The sequence below is a fragment of the Lonchura striata genome, chromosome 3 (genome assembly GCF_050655825.1).
Source record: "Lonchura striata isolate lonStrDom1 chromosome 3, ASM5065582v1, whole genome shotgun sequence".
In the NCBI taxonomy this organism is placed as follows: Eukaryota; Metazoa; Chordata; class Aves; order Passeriformes; family Estrildidae; genus Lonchura; species Lonchura striata.
This window is the reverse complement of record NC_140705.1, coordinates 6,298,522-6,317,064: the sequence shown is the minus strand read 5'-3', so window position 1 is coordinate 6,317,064 and position 18,543 is coordinate 6,298,522. Positions and strand designations below refer to the sequence as shown.

The window sequence follows — 18,543 nt, the reverse complement described above, 5'->3', positions numbered from 1 at the left end:
TGGGAGTGGTTTTTCGAGCTAATGAAAGCTCAGCTAGGGAGGTGCTTTCTTTATCTCCCTGGGCCATACAGACACTAGTACAAGAGTCATTTCCTGGATGAGTACAATGTCTTACCCCTGAGTGTCAGTGTGTAATGTCTGAGCTTGGAAATAACCTTCAGAGGCCATTGTCTGCAAATTTCCCAAGTAGAGAAGGCAGGAGATTGGGATTTATTTGAAATCCAGTGATGCACAGACATCTTGTTGGCTGCCTACACACTGTGGTTCCCAAGATCGCTACTATTCCTTGGTTCTTCTTGAAGCTTTCTTTTACTGACATACCAGTTAAAAACTGTTCTTATGGAACAATGAAAACCATTTTTTGCAGCAGCTTCACTACAGTTTTCAAGGATGAGTATATATAAAAAATGGGATGGGCTTCACTTTTTCTAGGTTTGTTTTATCCAGTGTAGAGACAGTTTCAAGGCTATTGTGTGACGGGGCAAGTGATAGAATGACATTTGCTCATCCAGGTGAGCCCGAGAAGCATCAGTGAGTCAGCCTTCCTTGGAGTTTTGCAACTTAAGCCTTTGCACATCCCACCAACCCCTTTTCTTAAGGAGTGACAGCATGAAGGAGTTGAAGGTCTTTGGTGCATGTTACAGGGATAAATGCCTCTGTGTGCAGAGGTCCTACACAAGAGCTTCAGCTCTCTACATGACCAGAAACCAATCTTGTTGTTCATCAGATGGCTTCATTCTGCAGTTCAGAATAGTGGGGGAAAGCTATGAGAGTAAGTCTTGTGTCCAAGGAGCTGTCAAGCCTGGCAGTTGTCTGATGATTCCTTCCACTGCTCTGCCCCAACCTCTCTTTCTCCCCAGGTGCAGCAAAGAGCACAGGAGTGTATCAAAGCTCTCAATCTCATTCTTAAAATCAATTCAGGAGAGGAAGTAACGAATGTACTACATTCAGACTTTGACTGGAACAGCCTAAAGGTGAGTGCAATGTGCCACCTGGCATTTTGGTAAACACCTAATAATGCTTCTGATTTTCCCCTTCCATTTCTAAACTGGTTCATGTAAAGTATTCTGAAGATCACTGTGTAGATCTGTGAAAATATTCTCAGGTCATCCAAAGCTGGATAGAAAATAACAGCTGAAATGCTGCTCTTCCTACTTCAGTAGGATCTAATGCCTAAAAAAAATTATTCCCTTTGAAAAAGTAAGTTTTGGAAAGAAAGTCTCTTACAGCACCTGGATTTTTTTGACAGGATTCTGTTGATACTAGCAGAATAGCTGTGATGGGACACTCTTTTGGTGGTGCTACAGTTATTGAAAGTCTCAGCAAAGAAATAAGATTTAGGTAAGTATGCAAAACAAGGCCAGAGACATTTGGCACTTGAGAGGTCTGGAGCAGGGCACTTTACTTAGGATCCCCCAGCTGCTAATTGGCTCCTGAAGAAGAGTGTTGGCATGCCTTGCTTTCTCCAGCCATGCTTTTTCCAAGTGTGGGGATGTGGTGGAACATAACAGCTGCATCTTATTATATCATGATACTGTGGGACTCTGCAGTCCAGCTGCACCTGGCAGTGGAGACCAACATACGGAATAATGGACTAATTTTCTTCCCCCAGAGTAGAGATAGTTATGAAACAAAATGATTCATTTACCTGTTCAGTATCAGAGAGACATTCTCTTTCCTATGTCTCTTGCAACTCAAAGCATACCCACAACTTCCAAGCTTTCTGCTTCTGTGCCAATATCCAGATGTTTTTGGCAGGTGTGGCATTGCCCTCGATGTATGGATGCTTCCTGTAGGTGATGACATTTACCAAAACAGCGTTCAGCAACCGCTGCTTTTTATCAACTCTGAAAAGTTCCAGTGGGCTGAGAACATCTTAAAGATTAGGAAGCTCATCTCCAATGACACAAACAAGAAAATGATCACTATCAAGTAAGTGCTCAGGAGCCATCATTTCCACCCATGGTTGAAGCTCTTGTTGGAGCTGTGCAGTTACAGGTAACTGCAGACAGATAGACAGACAGTCCCTAGAGCACAAGTCTGAGGAGCTGGGGATGTTTACCTGGAGAAAAGGAGGCTCAAGGGGACCTCCTCACTCTACAAATCCTTGACAAAAGGGTGGAACCAGGTTGGGGGGAGGTCAGGCTCTTCTCCCAGGGAACAAGAAGAAATGTCCTCAAGTCATACAAGGGCCAGTTCAAATTGGATATTAGGAAATATTTCTTCATTTTTAAATTGTTGTTAGGCATTGGGCCAGGCTGTTTAGGGAAGCTGGGGAGTCATCAGGCCTGAAGGTGTTTAAAAGAAATGTAGATGTGGGATATGGTTTAAAAGACATGTAGATATGGGATATGGCTCTAAACCATATCCCACTGAGGGATACAGTTTAGAGTTGGAATGGCAGTGCTGGGTTAATGGTTGGATTAAATAATCAAGGTATTTTCCAGCCTAAATGGTACTATGACTGTCTGTCCTCATGGCCCAGGTTTTTACTGTGTTTAAATTACCCATACATCCCCTAGAGCAGCAACAGAGACCTCTCAAAGCAGCCAGGAACCCCAAGCTTAAGACACCCCAAGGCATTCCTGCCCTAGGGCACAAGCTTTGTGCTAAGCCTTGTGCACCACCTGCATTTAACACTTGAAACGACCTTCTGGGGGCAGTTCTGCAGCCAGGGGAGGGACAGCTCTATCCTGCACCACTGAGCAAGGAGACAGCTTGATTTTGATGCTTTGCCAAGCCAACTCTTTATTGCTGTTGTAGTTACAGTGACTTACAGCGAGAATGTACAAACCTTCCTCCATTCTGTGGTTAGGGCAGAATTTCCTGCTGATCTTGCTTGTGAGATTAACCTGTTTTATCTTCTCTTAAAGATGGCACAAGACATCTGACTGAAGTCTGTGCATCATTTAATCAGGCATTTTAATGTAGTCTTACAAGCCTGATAATAATTTTTCTCTTTGGAGGGGGTCAGTACATCAGAGCTTTCCTGATTTCACCTTTGTGAGCGGAGGAATCATTGCAAGATTTTTCAAATTAAAAGGAGAAATAGATCCAAATGAAGCTATTGATATCAGCAATCATGCTTCATTAGCTTTCCTACAGAAACATCTGAGTAAGTATGTGTTTACAGCAAAGTATGATGTTGACTAATATTTTATTCCTGTGAAGCTTTTTTATATAACCATTCAGTTTAAAACAAGATCAAAATAAGTGTGTCAGTGGAAAAAATAAGTCAGACTTCTTCTAGAGGTTTTTCTGTTACTTTTGTAAACTAAGAGGAAAATCACTGACATTTTGTTCTGGTACAGAAAATTTGGAGTATAATTTTTCCTCCTGAAGACATTTTTCCTTCTCTATTTTGCTTAATTCATTTCATTATTCAGTGTAGTTTTACAAAAAGCTGGTTACTTAACTCATGGCCACTTGGTTTTCTTTCCCCCATCCTATAGGTCTTAAGAAGGATTTTGATCAGTGGGATTCTCTTGTGGATGGCATAGGAGCCAATGTTATTCCTGGAACCAATATTGACACATCTCCAGCTGAACCTGAGTAAGGAATACAAAGTAGTACTGAAAATGCCATGGACATCAGGACACTAATACTAGTCAGACATGTTGTGGGATTAAACACTTACAAAGCTTTTGGAGTGTGGAACAAAAAAAAAAAAAAAGGCATTAAGTTACATAATCATAAAAACAGAGGTTTCTGTTCAAATGAGTTAGTGGGGTGCTGTGAAATACTGCAATAGGGTAACTTCTGCTTTGTAAGCAGCTTGGGGAAAATCACATGGTAATAATTTAAATGCTCTTTCTGGTTTTGACTGGAGTTAAGTTTGCAGGAAGACAGATTGAGCTCCAAGGAATTCAGCTACAGGTTCCTTTACCAAGCTTTATGTCAGTTTGCATCCAGCAAGCCTTTACTGCAGCGTAGGGGAAAAGAAACAAAGCAAAAAAAAAAAAAACCCAAAACACCACTTTTCTGTTTAGTTTCTAAGTATTTCAGCTGTGCTCTGACAACAGTTGGGAGTTAAAGATGCCTGTGGAGAGTAGTCTTCAAAACTGTATCTTATTAAAATAAGTCACAGTAAAAGCTACAGGAAAGAGTTCAGCTGACAGCAGATAAAGTCCAGACACAGGACTCCTCACAGAAGCTTAATCCACTTAAATGTAAGAGGTGTTCAGTGCCATATGTAGAGGATGATATTTATACTTCAGAAGCTTTTCAATGGGCCACTCTTAGTAGTAACTCTAATTGCCCTTGGGCAAAGCTCCAGCAGCTCCTCCCTTGTCTGTTTCCACTGTCACACAGTCAGACTGCAGGGGAAATACAGATGTGGCACCTCTACAACTCCCTTTACATCGTCCTTGTCAGCACTGCTTCAGCTCCGAGGTCTCTCCAGGTAGTAAACACTCCCCAGACACTCTGCTTTGTCCAGGTACTGCCAGTCATCTCTAGGTGACTCAGTTGGCTCCCACTGACAGATACAGACAGCAGTGGTTGTACCTGGACAAAGAATGTCAGCAGCCACCTGGGTGGCATTCTTTAAGGCTCTCCTTTTTGGAGTAGAACTGCCTGAAGCTGCCCCATGGAAAGGTGTCTTCTAAATTCAGTTAATTTCAAAATCAGGTTACAAACAAAGCCACTGAAGCAAGCAAATTAAGAAATTAACAGTGTAATTAAGTATTTTACATAATCTATGATCTTAAAATGAGATTGCAGTAACACCTAAGACCTGTCTTTCAGAATTTAATTAAATTCTCCCCAGCCTAGTGCCATGTATTGTCTGTATTAAGCAAATAAATGTGCTTGTCTTACTGAGTCAGCACTAACACTTGAGATCTACTGTGAGGTTCACTATCAGCCAGCTTGGGTTCCTAAGTCCTTGTTTCAGCATGAAAAATCCACAGCTTCTGAAGAGGAAGGAGCAGCTGTGCTATACAAGAGCATGGAACACCACTGTAAAAGACCTTTTCAACACCTGAGAATGAGAGTAAAAGGTGAGATCTTAAAACAGCTGCAGGTCCTTAAAACAGCTTAGCATTTTGCACACATGTGGCAGCAAAACCATTCCATTGGGTCTTCTTCGTATTTGTAGGAAAAGCTTCATCTCTCATTAGTGCAACTGCAGCAAGTTCAATTAATTAAGTGCAATTAAGGTTTCAAAACGTTCACAATAGCTTACAGTGCTCTAGAGAGCTGGTTAGGATCAAAACAAAACCAGTGACTGCAGAACAGCCCTCACACAGCATTTGGGCTTCTGCACAGGAACAGACACAAGTCATTAAAACACAAAACAAACCAGTATAGACTACCCAAAGCTTTATTCCAGCTTCTTCCATTGCTTTAGAACAGCAGCAAATGCAAGACTTCAACCCAAAACAACTATGTTGCCCTATGGAGAAAAAAAAACCTCCCCACCCCTACCCCCCAGAAATACCCTCAACTTTTTTTTTTTTTTTTTGAGAAAAAGAACACTTAACAGTGCAACCTTTCCAAAAGCAAACATCAGAAAGCAGTGCTGTACAACACAATGGCATATACAGAAATGCACAAGAAACTTTTGTTGAAAAACCACCCCACCAAGAACTCCATTCAAGTCAATGCATGCCAGTCAAAAAATACAAGTCAAGAGGCAAATTCCTATTTAGGAAATTACACCTATAAGAAACAAGCTAACAATAACAGTCTAGCAACAACATCTGTAAGAAAACAAGCTGAAAATAAGTCTGCCAACACTATTCCTTTACTGAACGGAAGTTCAGTAGACAGGTACTTGGTTGGGTAGAAAAAAAAAAAACTACTCAATGCTCTGCTGGTATTTTTGTCCCCACAAACACATTTTCATGGGAACATTTTGTACACAGGCACTTGTTCAGTTTCATGTGGTTAACGTGCCACTTGGTTTCAACACTGCTGGAGAACATGAGGATCTTCAGCTAAATTGCTGCTGCAGCCAGTTTGCTTTTCTATAGGGAAAAAACACAGATTAGACCCATCAAGATGTTTCTATAAATGTGTGTAATGGCATAAAGATCAAAAGTCAACTCTACAGGGCTTCAGACTAAATACTACTGACATACTGGACCATGTTAGAAGACTATAGTTATTATAGATAACTATATAGATAGTTACTATATATAACTATAAAGACAAAACAGCTGAAACAGCAGAAGTGCCCAAGAAGATGAAGCAGCAGCACTCCCAGGTTTAAGTTATGAGTTCAAGTTACTCCATCCCTCAGTAGACTTGGCATAAACCACTGCAGGAATTTTTTGCACCCTGAGTACCTCTTATTCAAACTGCCTTTCCAGGCAGTGGCAGTGTGTGCACCAGGTTCCAGCTCTGTAATGTGCAGGTGCATGACCCTGACTCACCTTTCCTGTGCTGGTGCTGAGTACATTAATTCCATGCAAAGGGTCCAAGAACAGAAAAAAAAATCCACAAAGTCAAGAATAATCCTGCATTTGAGTGATGCAATTGAGGGAGAGTTTATAGATTGACCATTTTAAAATTTTATCAAATTCTTTAACTACCCTTTTTCTTGCTCAACAGGCAGCCTGATTTCTGTTGTAGGCTTCCTTATTTGTTACCCATAAAGCAGTGGTTATACTGAAATAAAATCACCAATTAATACCTGAAAGCACAAATGCTATCTCCACTTCAACTCAATTTAGTCTTTATTAGGCAACCATAGAAACAAATTGCCCAGACAGGTTTTGGAGTCTCCATTCTTGGACAGATTCCAGAACTGGCAGTAAGGTCCTTAAGAACCTGATCTAGTTGGCCCTGCTTTCACCAGCAGGAAAGGCCCCTTTCAACCAGAACTGCTCTACAATTCCATAATGGCATATAAACAAAAAAACCTGTACTATTTATTTGGTATGCTGAAGAGGTGTTTAACAGTAACACTTCAAAAATTTTAAGTAACAATAAAGATGTACATGTACTATTCACAAATGATCTAAAATGGTATTATTATGGATTTAGATTTATAGATTATAGGACTGGGGCACTCAAATGCTAAACTGAATGCTTAATAGAGTTTGCCTAGCAGTTGTTCACCTTGCCTCAGAAACATGACCAAGAACAGCATGCTGATTGCAATGCTCAAAACCCTGCCAAAATCAATAACTTGGGTGAACAACCCAGCTGTTCCAAGAGGCTCAAACCATTAGATGAATAAATAAATACTAAATTGGTTTGTAATCCAGACACAGTAGTAGATTTTATTCTATGTAGTCACCCTTAAACTAACAGTGCATAAACTAATGCTATCAAGAAAATCCCAACAGTATCAACTATATAAGCTCAAATTAGTGTTTAAACTGTATTTTCTAAAATAAAGCATTTCCTAGAAAATTAGAAACCATTCAAACACAGAGTACACAACATGTGGGGGGGGGTTTAAAGTAGACTTACCTTGAAGTAAGGACTCCTCTGGTAAGGACTGCAAATTTTCTGTTGCAGGGGTTAATGCCTACACAAAAAGAGATCCTGTTAGGAAGCTGGCACTATTGCCAAGACTTCCACCGAGGTGCTTCTTGAATACTAGACTAACTTCTTACATCAGCACTACTGGACTCCTATTTACCATTGTTTTCCCCCCCTTATAACTCACTACATTAGTCTGCCCACTTTTCATTTTGATACAAAGGCTGCATGTGAAGAACAAACTGGAAATTCATGCTGTTATCATCACCAGCAGCATGGCTCATGACCAGAGCTTTGGGTTCTAGACATTAATTTTTCAACCACTGGTAGGTCCTTAATGAAGAACACTGGTGAAAACCTTACTATTCCTTCCTAATTACTCCATAATATAACTATTTTTCATGACTTAGTAGTTGGTCAGCAGCCTTTCTAAAAACCTGTACTGTCCTGCCCAGTCCAGTACCACACTGCCATACCTCAGATGATCTGCGAGCCCCGTCAGGAATTCCATTCCAGACGTTCTCAGGATGCACAATCTCCTCACTGCCACTGCAGAGGTTCAAGACCTGTACAGACAGAGTCAAAGGGGATCTGGTACACTCAACAAGCAAGACACAGCAGTAGGAAAACACAGTTGAGGACTTTAAGAAGGTGTTGAGAAGTCTGGATCTTGCAAAGAAGAACAAACAAATAATAAAATAAAAATAAAACTGAATGTAGGGACTGAGGTTGTTCAAGGCTCTTCTGGACTCCTAACCCAAGCATAGTGAGAAAGAGGCTGCAAAACAACTACTAGATCAGAACTAGAAGGAAGCTGCTGAAGAGGGATATCATTCCATGATCCCTGACACTGCCTCTCATCTGAATGCACCTGAGCTTAGTTTTAGACACCCAAGGGATCTACCAGCATAAGAACTGGCTTCCACAATCTCAGACAGTCAATCTTCCAAAAGCATGCTTGTATGTAACGATCTTTTGGATTTGCAATCTTAAGTTACAATCTAGAGGTCATTTTATATAAGTATAGTTTGTGCATGTGTGTACATCAATACACACTCCCCCTGGACTGAAGGAAGACATCTCATTCGTCCCCCAGCTCAAACAGCAGCAGAACAAGGCAGCTCACTGCATTATTCTCTGCTGTTAAAGTTAACTCCCACCAGCCACTAATGCAATACACATTTCATGGAAGCAGAAGTAGTTGAGGATTTGTTATTACTTGCCGTATAGTTTGAGTTTCTTTCCAATTTCCTACTGCTCTAGCACTAACTCCTCAAAACACCAGTAAAACAATGGCAAGTTTCATGAGCATTTAATGGCAACACAGCTCCACTGCAGAACACTTAACTTTCAGGCCAGACAAAACCACATATGTGTGTCTCAAACTGGAGCCAGATCCTTCAGTATTCCCAGTCAATAAAACAGAGTAAGATGCAAAAGTAACATCAAGTGTTGGCATTTATCATCAACTCAATTTGAGATATCGCTGCTTCTCTTTAGTCTGTAAATTCAGAATCATCCTTTGAAATACTTAAATTCTGTAACAAAATTTAAAAATATATTTATTTAGAGTTTAGAGAAGGACTAAAGAAAGATTAGATCTGAAGAATGCAGAAAGAGTATTCAAACCACACTCACCTTGGTACCCTTCTCCGATATCTCCAAAATGCGAGCATCACACCATTTGAGAGAAGTCCACACCACACATTTGGAACCAACAGCAAAGCCCTTCAGATTACAAGGATAGTCATGGTGTGCTACAAGAAATGGTAGTTTAGCAATGAAGGAGGAAAAAAAAAAGACAACCAACTCACAAAACCCCACAAAAATCACCCCTCAAAAAAACCCTCAAAAATCAACTCTCAGATACCTCAAACACTGCTGCCCCACCCCATCCAAACTACTTGATATTTGAAAGGTAAAAAATTGTCATCCCAAACAGTCTTGCAAATGTGCTTCATGTTCAGAAATGTATTTCCACTCAAAATCATTGATCTTCCCAAGTAAGACTAGTTGCTGAGACTGTCACATTAGCCATGAGAAACTATACTCAGTCTGCTGTCTTTAACTCAAAGCATCAACACTAATACATTATCTTATTAGGGAATAAAAGCTAGGCTTTTTTACAAGACAGCTATTGTCATTTTTGAATGGTACAACATTTTGATTATTTAACTCTTTAAAATCAGATACTTTACCTGCACTGCAGTCAGCCAGGTTCTCATTTTGCTTTTTGTCTTCCCCAGGTTTACAGCCTAAAGACTGAACACACATATTTCCACTCTCTTTAAATGAGTCACTCAAGTCTTGTTCCATCCATTCTTCCACACAGTCATCTCTCTTCTTCTGCCACCCCTTATGTTTCTCAACTTTATAGTCACATGATTTCACAGTGAAAACAGGCCCTGGATTTGCTGAGTCTTTTGAAATAAATGAAAATTGACTTCCACTATTTGCAGAACTCTGTAGCACAGCACATTTGAGCCTTAACAAGTCCTCTTCCCTGTCTTCCTCAGGAGGCTGAACACTGGGCAGCACCAGTTCCAGAAAGTTGGCTCCTAGCATCGACTGCTTGTCATGCATCTTCTGGTGCAGCTTCTCAGTTCTACCTCGAGATGATGACAGCCTTAGGGAAGGAGGGTCTACTTCAATCCAGTCATCTAGTACAGCTTCTGCTTCATGAATTCCAGACAAATTTGCTTGCAGTTTCTTGGGCTTTTCTCCCAAAGAAGGCTGAACATCAGATGGAATCAGCTCTACTGACTTCTCTCTGTCACTAACTGGAGGCACTAGATTTTCTTTCTCATTAAGTAATGGTAAAATTTCAAGACAGTTCAGAGCTGTCAACTGCCCTGTCTCCTCTCTGACATCTGGCAGCTCCAGCAATTCCTGCTCCAACATTGGCTCTCTTGTTTCATTGCCTGATGCTGCCTGCATTTCAAGAGACTTTGCTTCCAGTGCTTCCTTTGTTCCTTCACCATAGGAGGACTTTTCCTTAACTCTCTCTAGCTCCTGTAGGAGCTCATTTAGATCATTACTTGGTAAGTGCATTTCTAATGCATCCAGTTCTCCTAATCTCTCTGTTCCATTGCTTGCAGATGGCTGTGCCTGGAGCACTGGCAATCTCTGTAGTTCTTGCTCTTTTCCAAGGAAAAGGCTGGCTCCTGGAGCACTGCCTGTCACTTCTGCTTTCAGCTCAGCCTCCTGTCCAAACAATATTTCAGACAGGTCTTGTTCTTCAGCTTTCATTCCATTCCCTGCAATATGAGGGCTGCAGTTTCTCATTGGTTCCAGTAGCACACTGTTATCACTGTCACCTTCAGACAGAGGTACCTCTTTATCATAACTGTTCTCACACTCTCCTGCTTCATATCCACCATCAACCTTCCCACTGGCAGCTCCCACTGACACATTTGCTTCCACGGTTTCTAAGCACTCAGAAGTTACACCCAGGAAAGGATCAGAACAAAATAAAGCACTTTCACTTTCTTCCTGAGCTAATCCACAAGCAGCAGTAGTTTCTTTGTTGAGACAGAGACTCAAATTGCTGTCTGAACTTCTGTTTTCCTTTAGGGGGTTGCAAAGATTTGAGAAAGCACTGTCACCAGTTTCTTTATTAGCCTTCCAAAAAGGCTTCATCTCTTCATTAATACTATTGCCAGAAGCTTCCAGCTTGACAACACACAGAGGGACTTCAGAATCTTTATTTTCCCAAATTGCTACTACTTCAGCTTCTAATACAAGGTTTTCAGTCATATCATAAAACTTTTTATTTGCTTCACTAAGCCATGAGCCATCTGGGAGACTGAAACCTGACAGACAGCAAGGAAATGCTTGCCCAGGTACTCTGAGCAGTTCACACGGCATCTGTCGGATCATCTCCAGGCTGACGCTTTCCTCGCTTCCATAATCCACATGTCTAACAACTACACTGTCATAATTCACACTGCTGATCTGAGCTCTGTAGAACCACCCATCTTGACTGTATTTTGCTAAACAAACGTCACCACTTTTAATACAAGACTTGCCATCATTCAGAGAGCTTAGTCCAAGCTTTTCAGCTTCCTCTATTTTTTTCTCGATGTAGCTCACATCTTTTGTGTCAGCACGGTGACACCAGAAGTATCCTGGACTATTTACCACTGTGACATAAATTTTTAAAGTCTGACCTGCCTCTGGAAATTTCCAGACAAATGACTTGCCATCACTTACACAGGAAATCTCATTTTGTACCTGAGGAGGCAAAGGCTCACAGCCAGTGATCATGTCACGGTTCTCTCTTTTATCAATTTTTCTTCTTAAGAAAAGTCTTTCTCTACTTGCAAGATCTTTATCATCTAAATCCACTGTTATTATTCCTTGATGGTCACTGAGAATAACTTCCCATTTATCCTCAACCTTCTTTACAAATTCACACGACAGCAGGATTTCACTTGTTCTCTTGGTGAAATAAAACACTGCTTTCTCTGTCCAGCCAGCATTTTTTTTGTATTTGAGTCCACCTAGAAAGCAGTGAATGCTCATTGCTGGAACAGATGACAAGTTCTGAGGGAGCCTGCGTGCTTGATCAACACTAATCACAGAAGTGTCACCATAATCAATATAATGTACCCTTATTGAATTGTCAGAAATCTTCTCTTTTACTACAGCTCGATACCAAAGGTTGTCTTCCAAATAAACAGCACTGATTAAATCTCCTGCTTGGAAAAGCTGTCCACAAGGGTCCTTCACTGATTTCCCATTGTTTAAAATCTCCAAAATGTTGTTAAGCTGAACCTCATCACTCCCTAGTTGAACATAAAAATCCTGTGGGTCACTGACATAAGACACATACACTAAGGTTTTAAGAGCTGGCACTATCTTCTGTGGTGGTAGATCAGATGCTTTTCTAAGCATTATACATCTGCCTTCAGCATCAGATTTAGTATCTGACAGTGTATCCATCGGGGAAAAGAGCACAGTCTCCTCCCCTACTTTATTCAACAAAACAGCATTGTCCTTGCTGCTAAGCATCTCATCAGGTTCTAGTAATCCAGCTGCCACATGTCCCTTCACAGAGTGCTGGAAAAGGTTTACAACTTCTTTGAAGTGTCTTTTGCTCCCTTGCTCTTGCTGGGCTTCAGATGGACATTTTTTTCTTTCAAGAGGTCTACCTGCATTGAAAGGGGACTCTGCAGTCTCACCCCTCTCATTCACATCTGTATTTCCAGTGCACAAAGTCTCACTGTGTACATGATTACACAGTCCTGTACTGTTTAGGCTTAGTTCTTTCAGTTTTGTATTAATCTGAGTATTTCTATCAAACAACTCAACCAGCAGTGTATTATCAGAGTCCTTTGCTACCACTACTGCTTTTAATCTCCTTTCCAGGACAGCTTCCTTAAACCATGTTGCAGCTTCTTTGGAAACAGATGATACATCAGACACAGAACATTTTATGGCCTGCATTGGCACAAGCAAGATATCAGAAGCATCACTGGGTAAAATAAGCAGATCATCTGTCTCTATTGTCTCTATGTTTCCAAAATCCACAAAGAAGACTTTAGCCTTAGGTTGTTGTTCCATAATTACTCCCCTATACCACTGACTGTCAGAGTACCTTGCCAGACACAAGGTCCCAGACTTCCCCAAGGTTCCTGACCTGGCCATCCTCTCACTCAGGGAGTTGATGTTGTCAGCCAGCTGTGCCAAGGTATCAGCACACCTCTCAAGCTGGCAGTAAAATGTCCATGGATTCTCAACATGCGTAATATAAACATCTTCCTCACTCCCAATTTTGATACCGTGACTAGAATAATAGAAAGAGTGAAGCTGGACCAAAGATTCCAGATGCTTTTGAGGAAATAAAGGTCTGGCTACACCTCTCTCAGTGAGAAACTGGCAAGCACTCTGAAAAGGTGTGATTAAATCTACAATGTTAAACAGGTCCCTATTTATTGAAGCCAAGGCAAAGATTGTACACTTCAGGTCAAGGTCAGATGATGAATCAACAACAAACTGACGAAAAGCCTGAATTGCTTCTTCATCCCAAACAAAAGGATTCTGACCATTGGGTTGGATTAAGTTGTAAAGGCTACATCTGAATGCCTGAGCCTCTAACCTAAGGAAGCGTTCATGAAGTGCACGGAGCTTCGTTAGACACACCTGGTCTCTGTTGCCATAGTCAACATATATGACTTCTACTTTTTCTGCACAAACTCCTTCACTAACTATTAAAGCCCTGTACCATTTTTTATCCTCTGAGTACTGGGCTAAACACACAAGATTTGGCCAAACATGTGGCTGGGATGAATTCTTGCAATGCTCCTGAATTTCATCCATTAGTATCTCAAGGTCCTGGTAATTTCTACTTAACTGACACCAAAAACTACTAGGATTCTCAATATATGACAAAATAACATTAACTGTACTTCCCACTTCTAAGTGGCCTCCACAAGAGGAACCTGGCTTAATTTCCACATAATTCTGCCTCAAAGAGGTGTGCAGATTTTCCTCACCCTCATGGTCTCGAGAAAGAAGAGATTCCCTATTTTTAGAATTGTAAATGGCTGCAACAGGGCTCTCTCTGGCCATCACACCCATGTGAGAATCAAGCATTCTATCACTGATCTTTAGATCACATTCTTTTCTCAGCCTCTTCTCTGCATTTACTTGGCTTTCCTCTGCAGCACACACTAGGGAAGAGGCCTGTGTCACAGACTTATCTGATTTCTGGGAAGTCTTGGGTATTTCATACCCCTGGTATTCAGCATAACCTCCCTGGGTCATGAGTTTACTTACTCTTCTCTCTCCTAACTGGGACTGGTCAAAAATTTCGACCATGTATTTGTCACCCTGCACATTCAAAAACCAAACCTTTAGTTCCTTGTTCAGTACCATCTCCCTGAATGCAGACACAGCAGCTTCACTCCAACTGCCTCTTGGAGGGGAGACACCTGCCAAACAACACTTCAGAGCTAAAGCAGGCAGCTCCCTAAACTGAGGGAGCAGCTCCTTCACAGCACACAGATCCACGGTTTCTGTACTGCCTCTGTCCACCAGGTGTATTTCCACCCCAGTGTCCAGTACCCTGGTGACCACTGCTCGATAAAAGACACCCTCGTTCCCACTGGCACAACAAAGGGATCCCAGCTGTGGGTCCCACCCAGCACCATCCAGCTTTGTGGAATGGGAATAAAAATTCCACATGCACTGCCTCAGCTGCCTGAAAAGCTGGTAATGCTCATGGAGCTGCAGCCAGAACTCAGATGGGTCTTGGAGGTGGGAGACCTGTGCACTGTACGATGTCCAGGTCTTCAGATGTACACCAGCTACAGCAGCAGCAGCCAAATCTCTGTGTGCTAAAACAGGAAGTGCTTCTAGTGGCAATCCCAACTCTTCAGCTAAGGATTCCTCTACTTCCAGCTGCTCATGATCCTCAGCTTGGCTCACATGACTGCTGGCCAGGCAGCAAGCCTGAGACCCAAAAAGATGGTTCAAATCAACACCATTTTCCCCATAGAGAGTCACATAATAGAGATGCTCAAAGGAGTTAAAGGCTTTGATGTGAGCGCTCACTCCTCTGCCAAGCACCAACGCTTTCAGCAAATCAACCTGCAATGGGGACCAGCCGCAGCCCCCATCTGAAATCCCCTGGAGAGCACACACATAAGTGACCACAGGCATGCGAAAACACTCGGCAGGCAAATGGCGCAGGTTCACTGTGGCCACAGTCTCCTTCTTGCCATAATCCACAAAGACCACGACAGCTGCACATTGGTCCTGCTCCCCAGCAATGAGCTCCAGCAGAATGGCACGGTACCACTGGCCATCCATCCCACGGGCAGCACAGGGTGAGCCCACTTTGGGCAATAAGTCCTGCTCCCACCGGTCATAAGCATGGCACATGGCCTCAGAAAGGCAACAGATCTCCTGTGACAAGCACTGCAACTGGCAGTAAATCTGGTGTGGGTCAGAGACATGGGTCACTAGGACAGGCTCTGTCACACCCAACTGGAGCTGAGGGTAGTAGTAATCCAAGGCAGGTGACAGAGGCTGGTATGAGAACAACGCACAGACAAGCTGTGGAACCACAAAGGCTCCAAGGGAACATGCTGGAGGCTGCTGACAGAGTTGCTTCTTTAACTCGCCAGAAGGCAGGCAGCGCCTGAGCACCTGGCAGAACCAGCTGGGAGAGACACGTTTGGCCAGGCCCAGCTGCTGCAGCTGAGCCACGAGCTGGGGCAGCTCAAGCAGGACGACCTGCGGCATTAGCACCTCCTGCACCACACCAGACACCTCCTTGCCTTGCAGGAAGCTGAGGAACTCCATCGCCTCCTCGGTCCACTTGGATACAGGTGAATCCCCACTTGCTGTCCCCTCGTTACTGTGGGAAGGCACGACATCGGCCACGACACAGCCCAGCACCTCGGGGGGCAGCTGGAACAGCTCTGAGCAGCCCCGTGCCAGGTAATAGGCGGAGGTGGTCACCACGTACCCCTCGTCCAGCAGGAAGACACGATATCCCTGGGCACTATAACTCACCACAAAGCAGCGGTACCACACACCCAACACTTCCACCAGTGCCAGCTCTCCTGGGCCCAGCCTGGTCCCGCTGGCCCCCGGCCCGCCGGGCTCTGGGCGGGCCGCCAGGCGCGGCCCGGCCACCGCCTGCATCTCTCGGTACAACAGGGCATAGTCAGCATTACTTTCACCCAGCAGCCCCCACAGCCGCAGGATGGGCGCCTCGGGACACAGCCCCACGGCGCGGACCCGCAGGGTGACGCTGTCGCCGCGGCCGAGGGACCCCGGCCCGGAGCTCATCGCGAATCCGCCTCGCGCCGGCCCCGCTCCCCGCACGAGGCGAATGAGCGCCTCGCCCTCCGCCCCTCGGTCTCATATAAAGCACGCGCCGCCCACGTGACCCACGGGGAGCCGTTAGCGGCTGCCCCACGGGCCGAGTCCATTTTGACCCTCTCGGTGGGGTGGAGAGCGGCGCGAAGGGAAAGGGGAAAAGGAGCGTGAAGCCAGCTGATACATGGGGCCGCTCCTGCTACGCTAAGACTGCGTGGAGGCGCCACGAAGAGAATCGCAGCTACAGAATTATGTCCGGGGCGCCGCGGGGCTCAGTGCAGAGCCCGGCGGAGCTGCCCTCGCCCACGGTGGAGCGCTCCGCGGGGGACGGGAGGCGGCAAGACGGCGGGGAGGGGTGAGGGGGAGAGAGCGCCGAGCCCGCTTAGCCCCCATTGGTCAGAGCGCGCCGGGGGCGGGACGCGCGTGCGGAGCTTGGCGCCTATTGGCCAGCGGCGGCGCGGGGCGGGGCGCGAGGGCGGCGGCCGCGGCGTCAGGGCGGGGAGCTCGCGCCGGCCCCTCAGGGATCGCTAATAATAAACACCGGGAGAGAGAGATTTATTATTAAGAGTTAAGGAAGTTTTTCACTGCAACGTTTTTGCAAGGCATTTTTTCATTTTTATTTTGAGCTGTGCCCCAAGAGTCCGTACTGGGACCAGTGTTATTTAGTATCTTCATTAATTGCGTGGGTGAGCGGTTGGAGTGCCCCCTCGGCAAGTTTGACGCCAAATTGAGTGGTGCTGTTGGTACCAAATCCTCTGAAATCATTGCGATAAATAAGACCCTCTAACGCTGTCTTTTTAGTGTTAGCGGGTCTGGCATTACTTCATTCTTGGCCAGGAGGGGAGTGTGTGGGTGAGGCTGACAAAATCTTGGCCTCTACACAGATGCAGATACAGAACTTTTATGTTTATTTATATATGTATTTTTAGCAAACAAATTAATATTCACTGGTTTTAAATTATAGAATTCTCGTTCATTCATTAGTATTCTGTCTTCTCTTGAGTATTGATTTCTCACCTCTCTTGTCTAGATTCTCTAGCCTAGATTCTTCAGTCCTTTTATTATCTTTTTCCCAGGCAGGGACTTTCCAGGACACATACTGAGTCTTTGTTAGTCTCTTTCTTGTCTGTTTTCTGCAGAATGTCCTTGTGGTCCATAAATTGTGCACTCCTTGTATCCAGTTTCACCAATAGACCTCTCTTCTTTCAGGCTTTGTTAATTGAAGCTGGTATCGAAGTTATTCTAACAAAACTTAGAGCTTCAGTGATTTTCCCAAGCTGTGTGCCCATAAAAGTAGCTCATGGAAACTTTGATAAATGCAGGATAAAAGTAATTTTACACACTGCTTATAATTAATATACTGGTTATGATGATCAGAGAAGGTTGAGCAACTGTCCTTCGTGGAAAGGCTGAGAGAGTTGGGATTGCTCAGCCTGGAGAAGAGAAGCTTCAAGGTGGTTCAAGGTGATCTAATTGTGGCATTCCAGTACCTGAAGAGAGCCAGCAGGAAAGATGGAGAGGGACTTTTTACAAGGGCCTGCAGTGACAGGACAAGAGGGAATGGCTTCCAACTGAAAGATTGGATTGGCTGTTAGGAAGAATTCTTTTCTGTGGGGGTGGTGAGACACAGGAACAGATTGCCCAGAGAAACTGTGGATTCCTAACCCCTGGAAGTGTCCAAGGCCAGGCTGCATGGAACTTGGAGCAACCTGGTCTAGTGGAAGGTGTCCCTGCCCATGGCAGGGGGTTGGAACTGATCTTAGAGGTCCTTTTCAACCCAAACTGTTCTATGACTGTATAATAAACATACTTATTCTGTCTCACGAGAAAGGTAAAGCTGTGTATCCATCGGCTGGTTATCAGGGTAACAGGATGGCAGGCGGGAGTGCTTGGGATGGAAGTGAAGCAGCAGCTTTGCTGGTTTGTCATTGCTGGCACTGGAGTACAGGACAGAAGGAACTTGGATTTGTTTCTCAGGATGACAGCTAGAAAAATACCAGGACTTCTGAACAAAACCTTCGGACTGATGCACAGGAGATTCTACCTGAATATGAAGAAGAACTTTACTGTGCAATGAGTGAGATCAGGAATGAGTTGTCCAGAGAGGTTGTGGAGTCTCCCTCACTGGGGATATTCCAGAAGTGTCTGGACACAATCCTGTGACCTGTGCAGGGTTGACCCTGCTTGAGCAGGGAGGAGTGACCAGATGAGCCACTGTGCTCCCTTCCAACCTGCCCCATTCTGTGGTTCTGTGACTCCCTAGTAATGGTGAGATGA

The 18,543-nt window shown here is 44.0% G+C and overlaps 2 protein-coding genes across 5 annotated transcripts in view; one reads left to right on the top strand and one right to left on the bottom strand.

Annotated features, from left to right (window-relative positions):
* Positions 1 to 6,960, top strand: part of PLA2G7 (phospholipase A2 group VII) — an 18,564-nt gene extending 11,604 nt beyond the window's left edge. For 2 of the 4 annotated variants that reach the window (XM_021529750.4, XM_085574439.1), the window contains exons 7-11: positions 861 to 974; positions 1,250 to 1,341; positions 1,759 to 1,932; positions 2,967 to 3,115; positions 3,453 to 6,960. In XM_021529750.4, coding sequence (XP_021385425.1) covers positions 861 to 974; positions 1,250 to 1,341; positions 1,759 to 1,932; positions 2,967 to 3,115; positions 3,453 to 3,556 — 633 coding nt within the window. In that variant the 3' untranslated portion in view covers positions 3,557 to 6,960. The remainder of the gene's footprint in view (positions 1 to 860; positions 975 to 1,249; positions 1,342 to 1,758; positions 1,933 to 2,966; positions 3,116 to 3,452) is intronic. The other 2 variants (XM_021529749.4, XM_021529748.4) reach the window with 1 other exon arrangement.
* Positions 4,572 to 18,543, bottom strand: TDRD6 (tudor domain containing 6). Its single transcript, XM_085574433.1, has 4 exons — positions 9,633 to 18,543; positions 9,073 to 9,191; positions 7,911 to 8,000; positions 4,572 to 7,480 (listed from the first exon to the last, which is right to left on the bottom strand). Exons 1-4 carry the CDS (start codon positions 16,234 to 16,236, stop codon positions 7,355 to 7,357), a joined length of 6,939 nt encoding a protein of 2,312 aa, XP_085430559.1. The 5' UTR covers positions 16,237 to 18,543; the 3' UTR covers positions 4,572 to 7,354.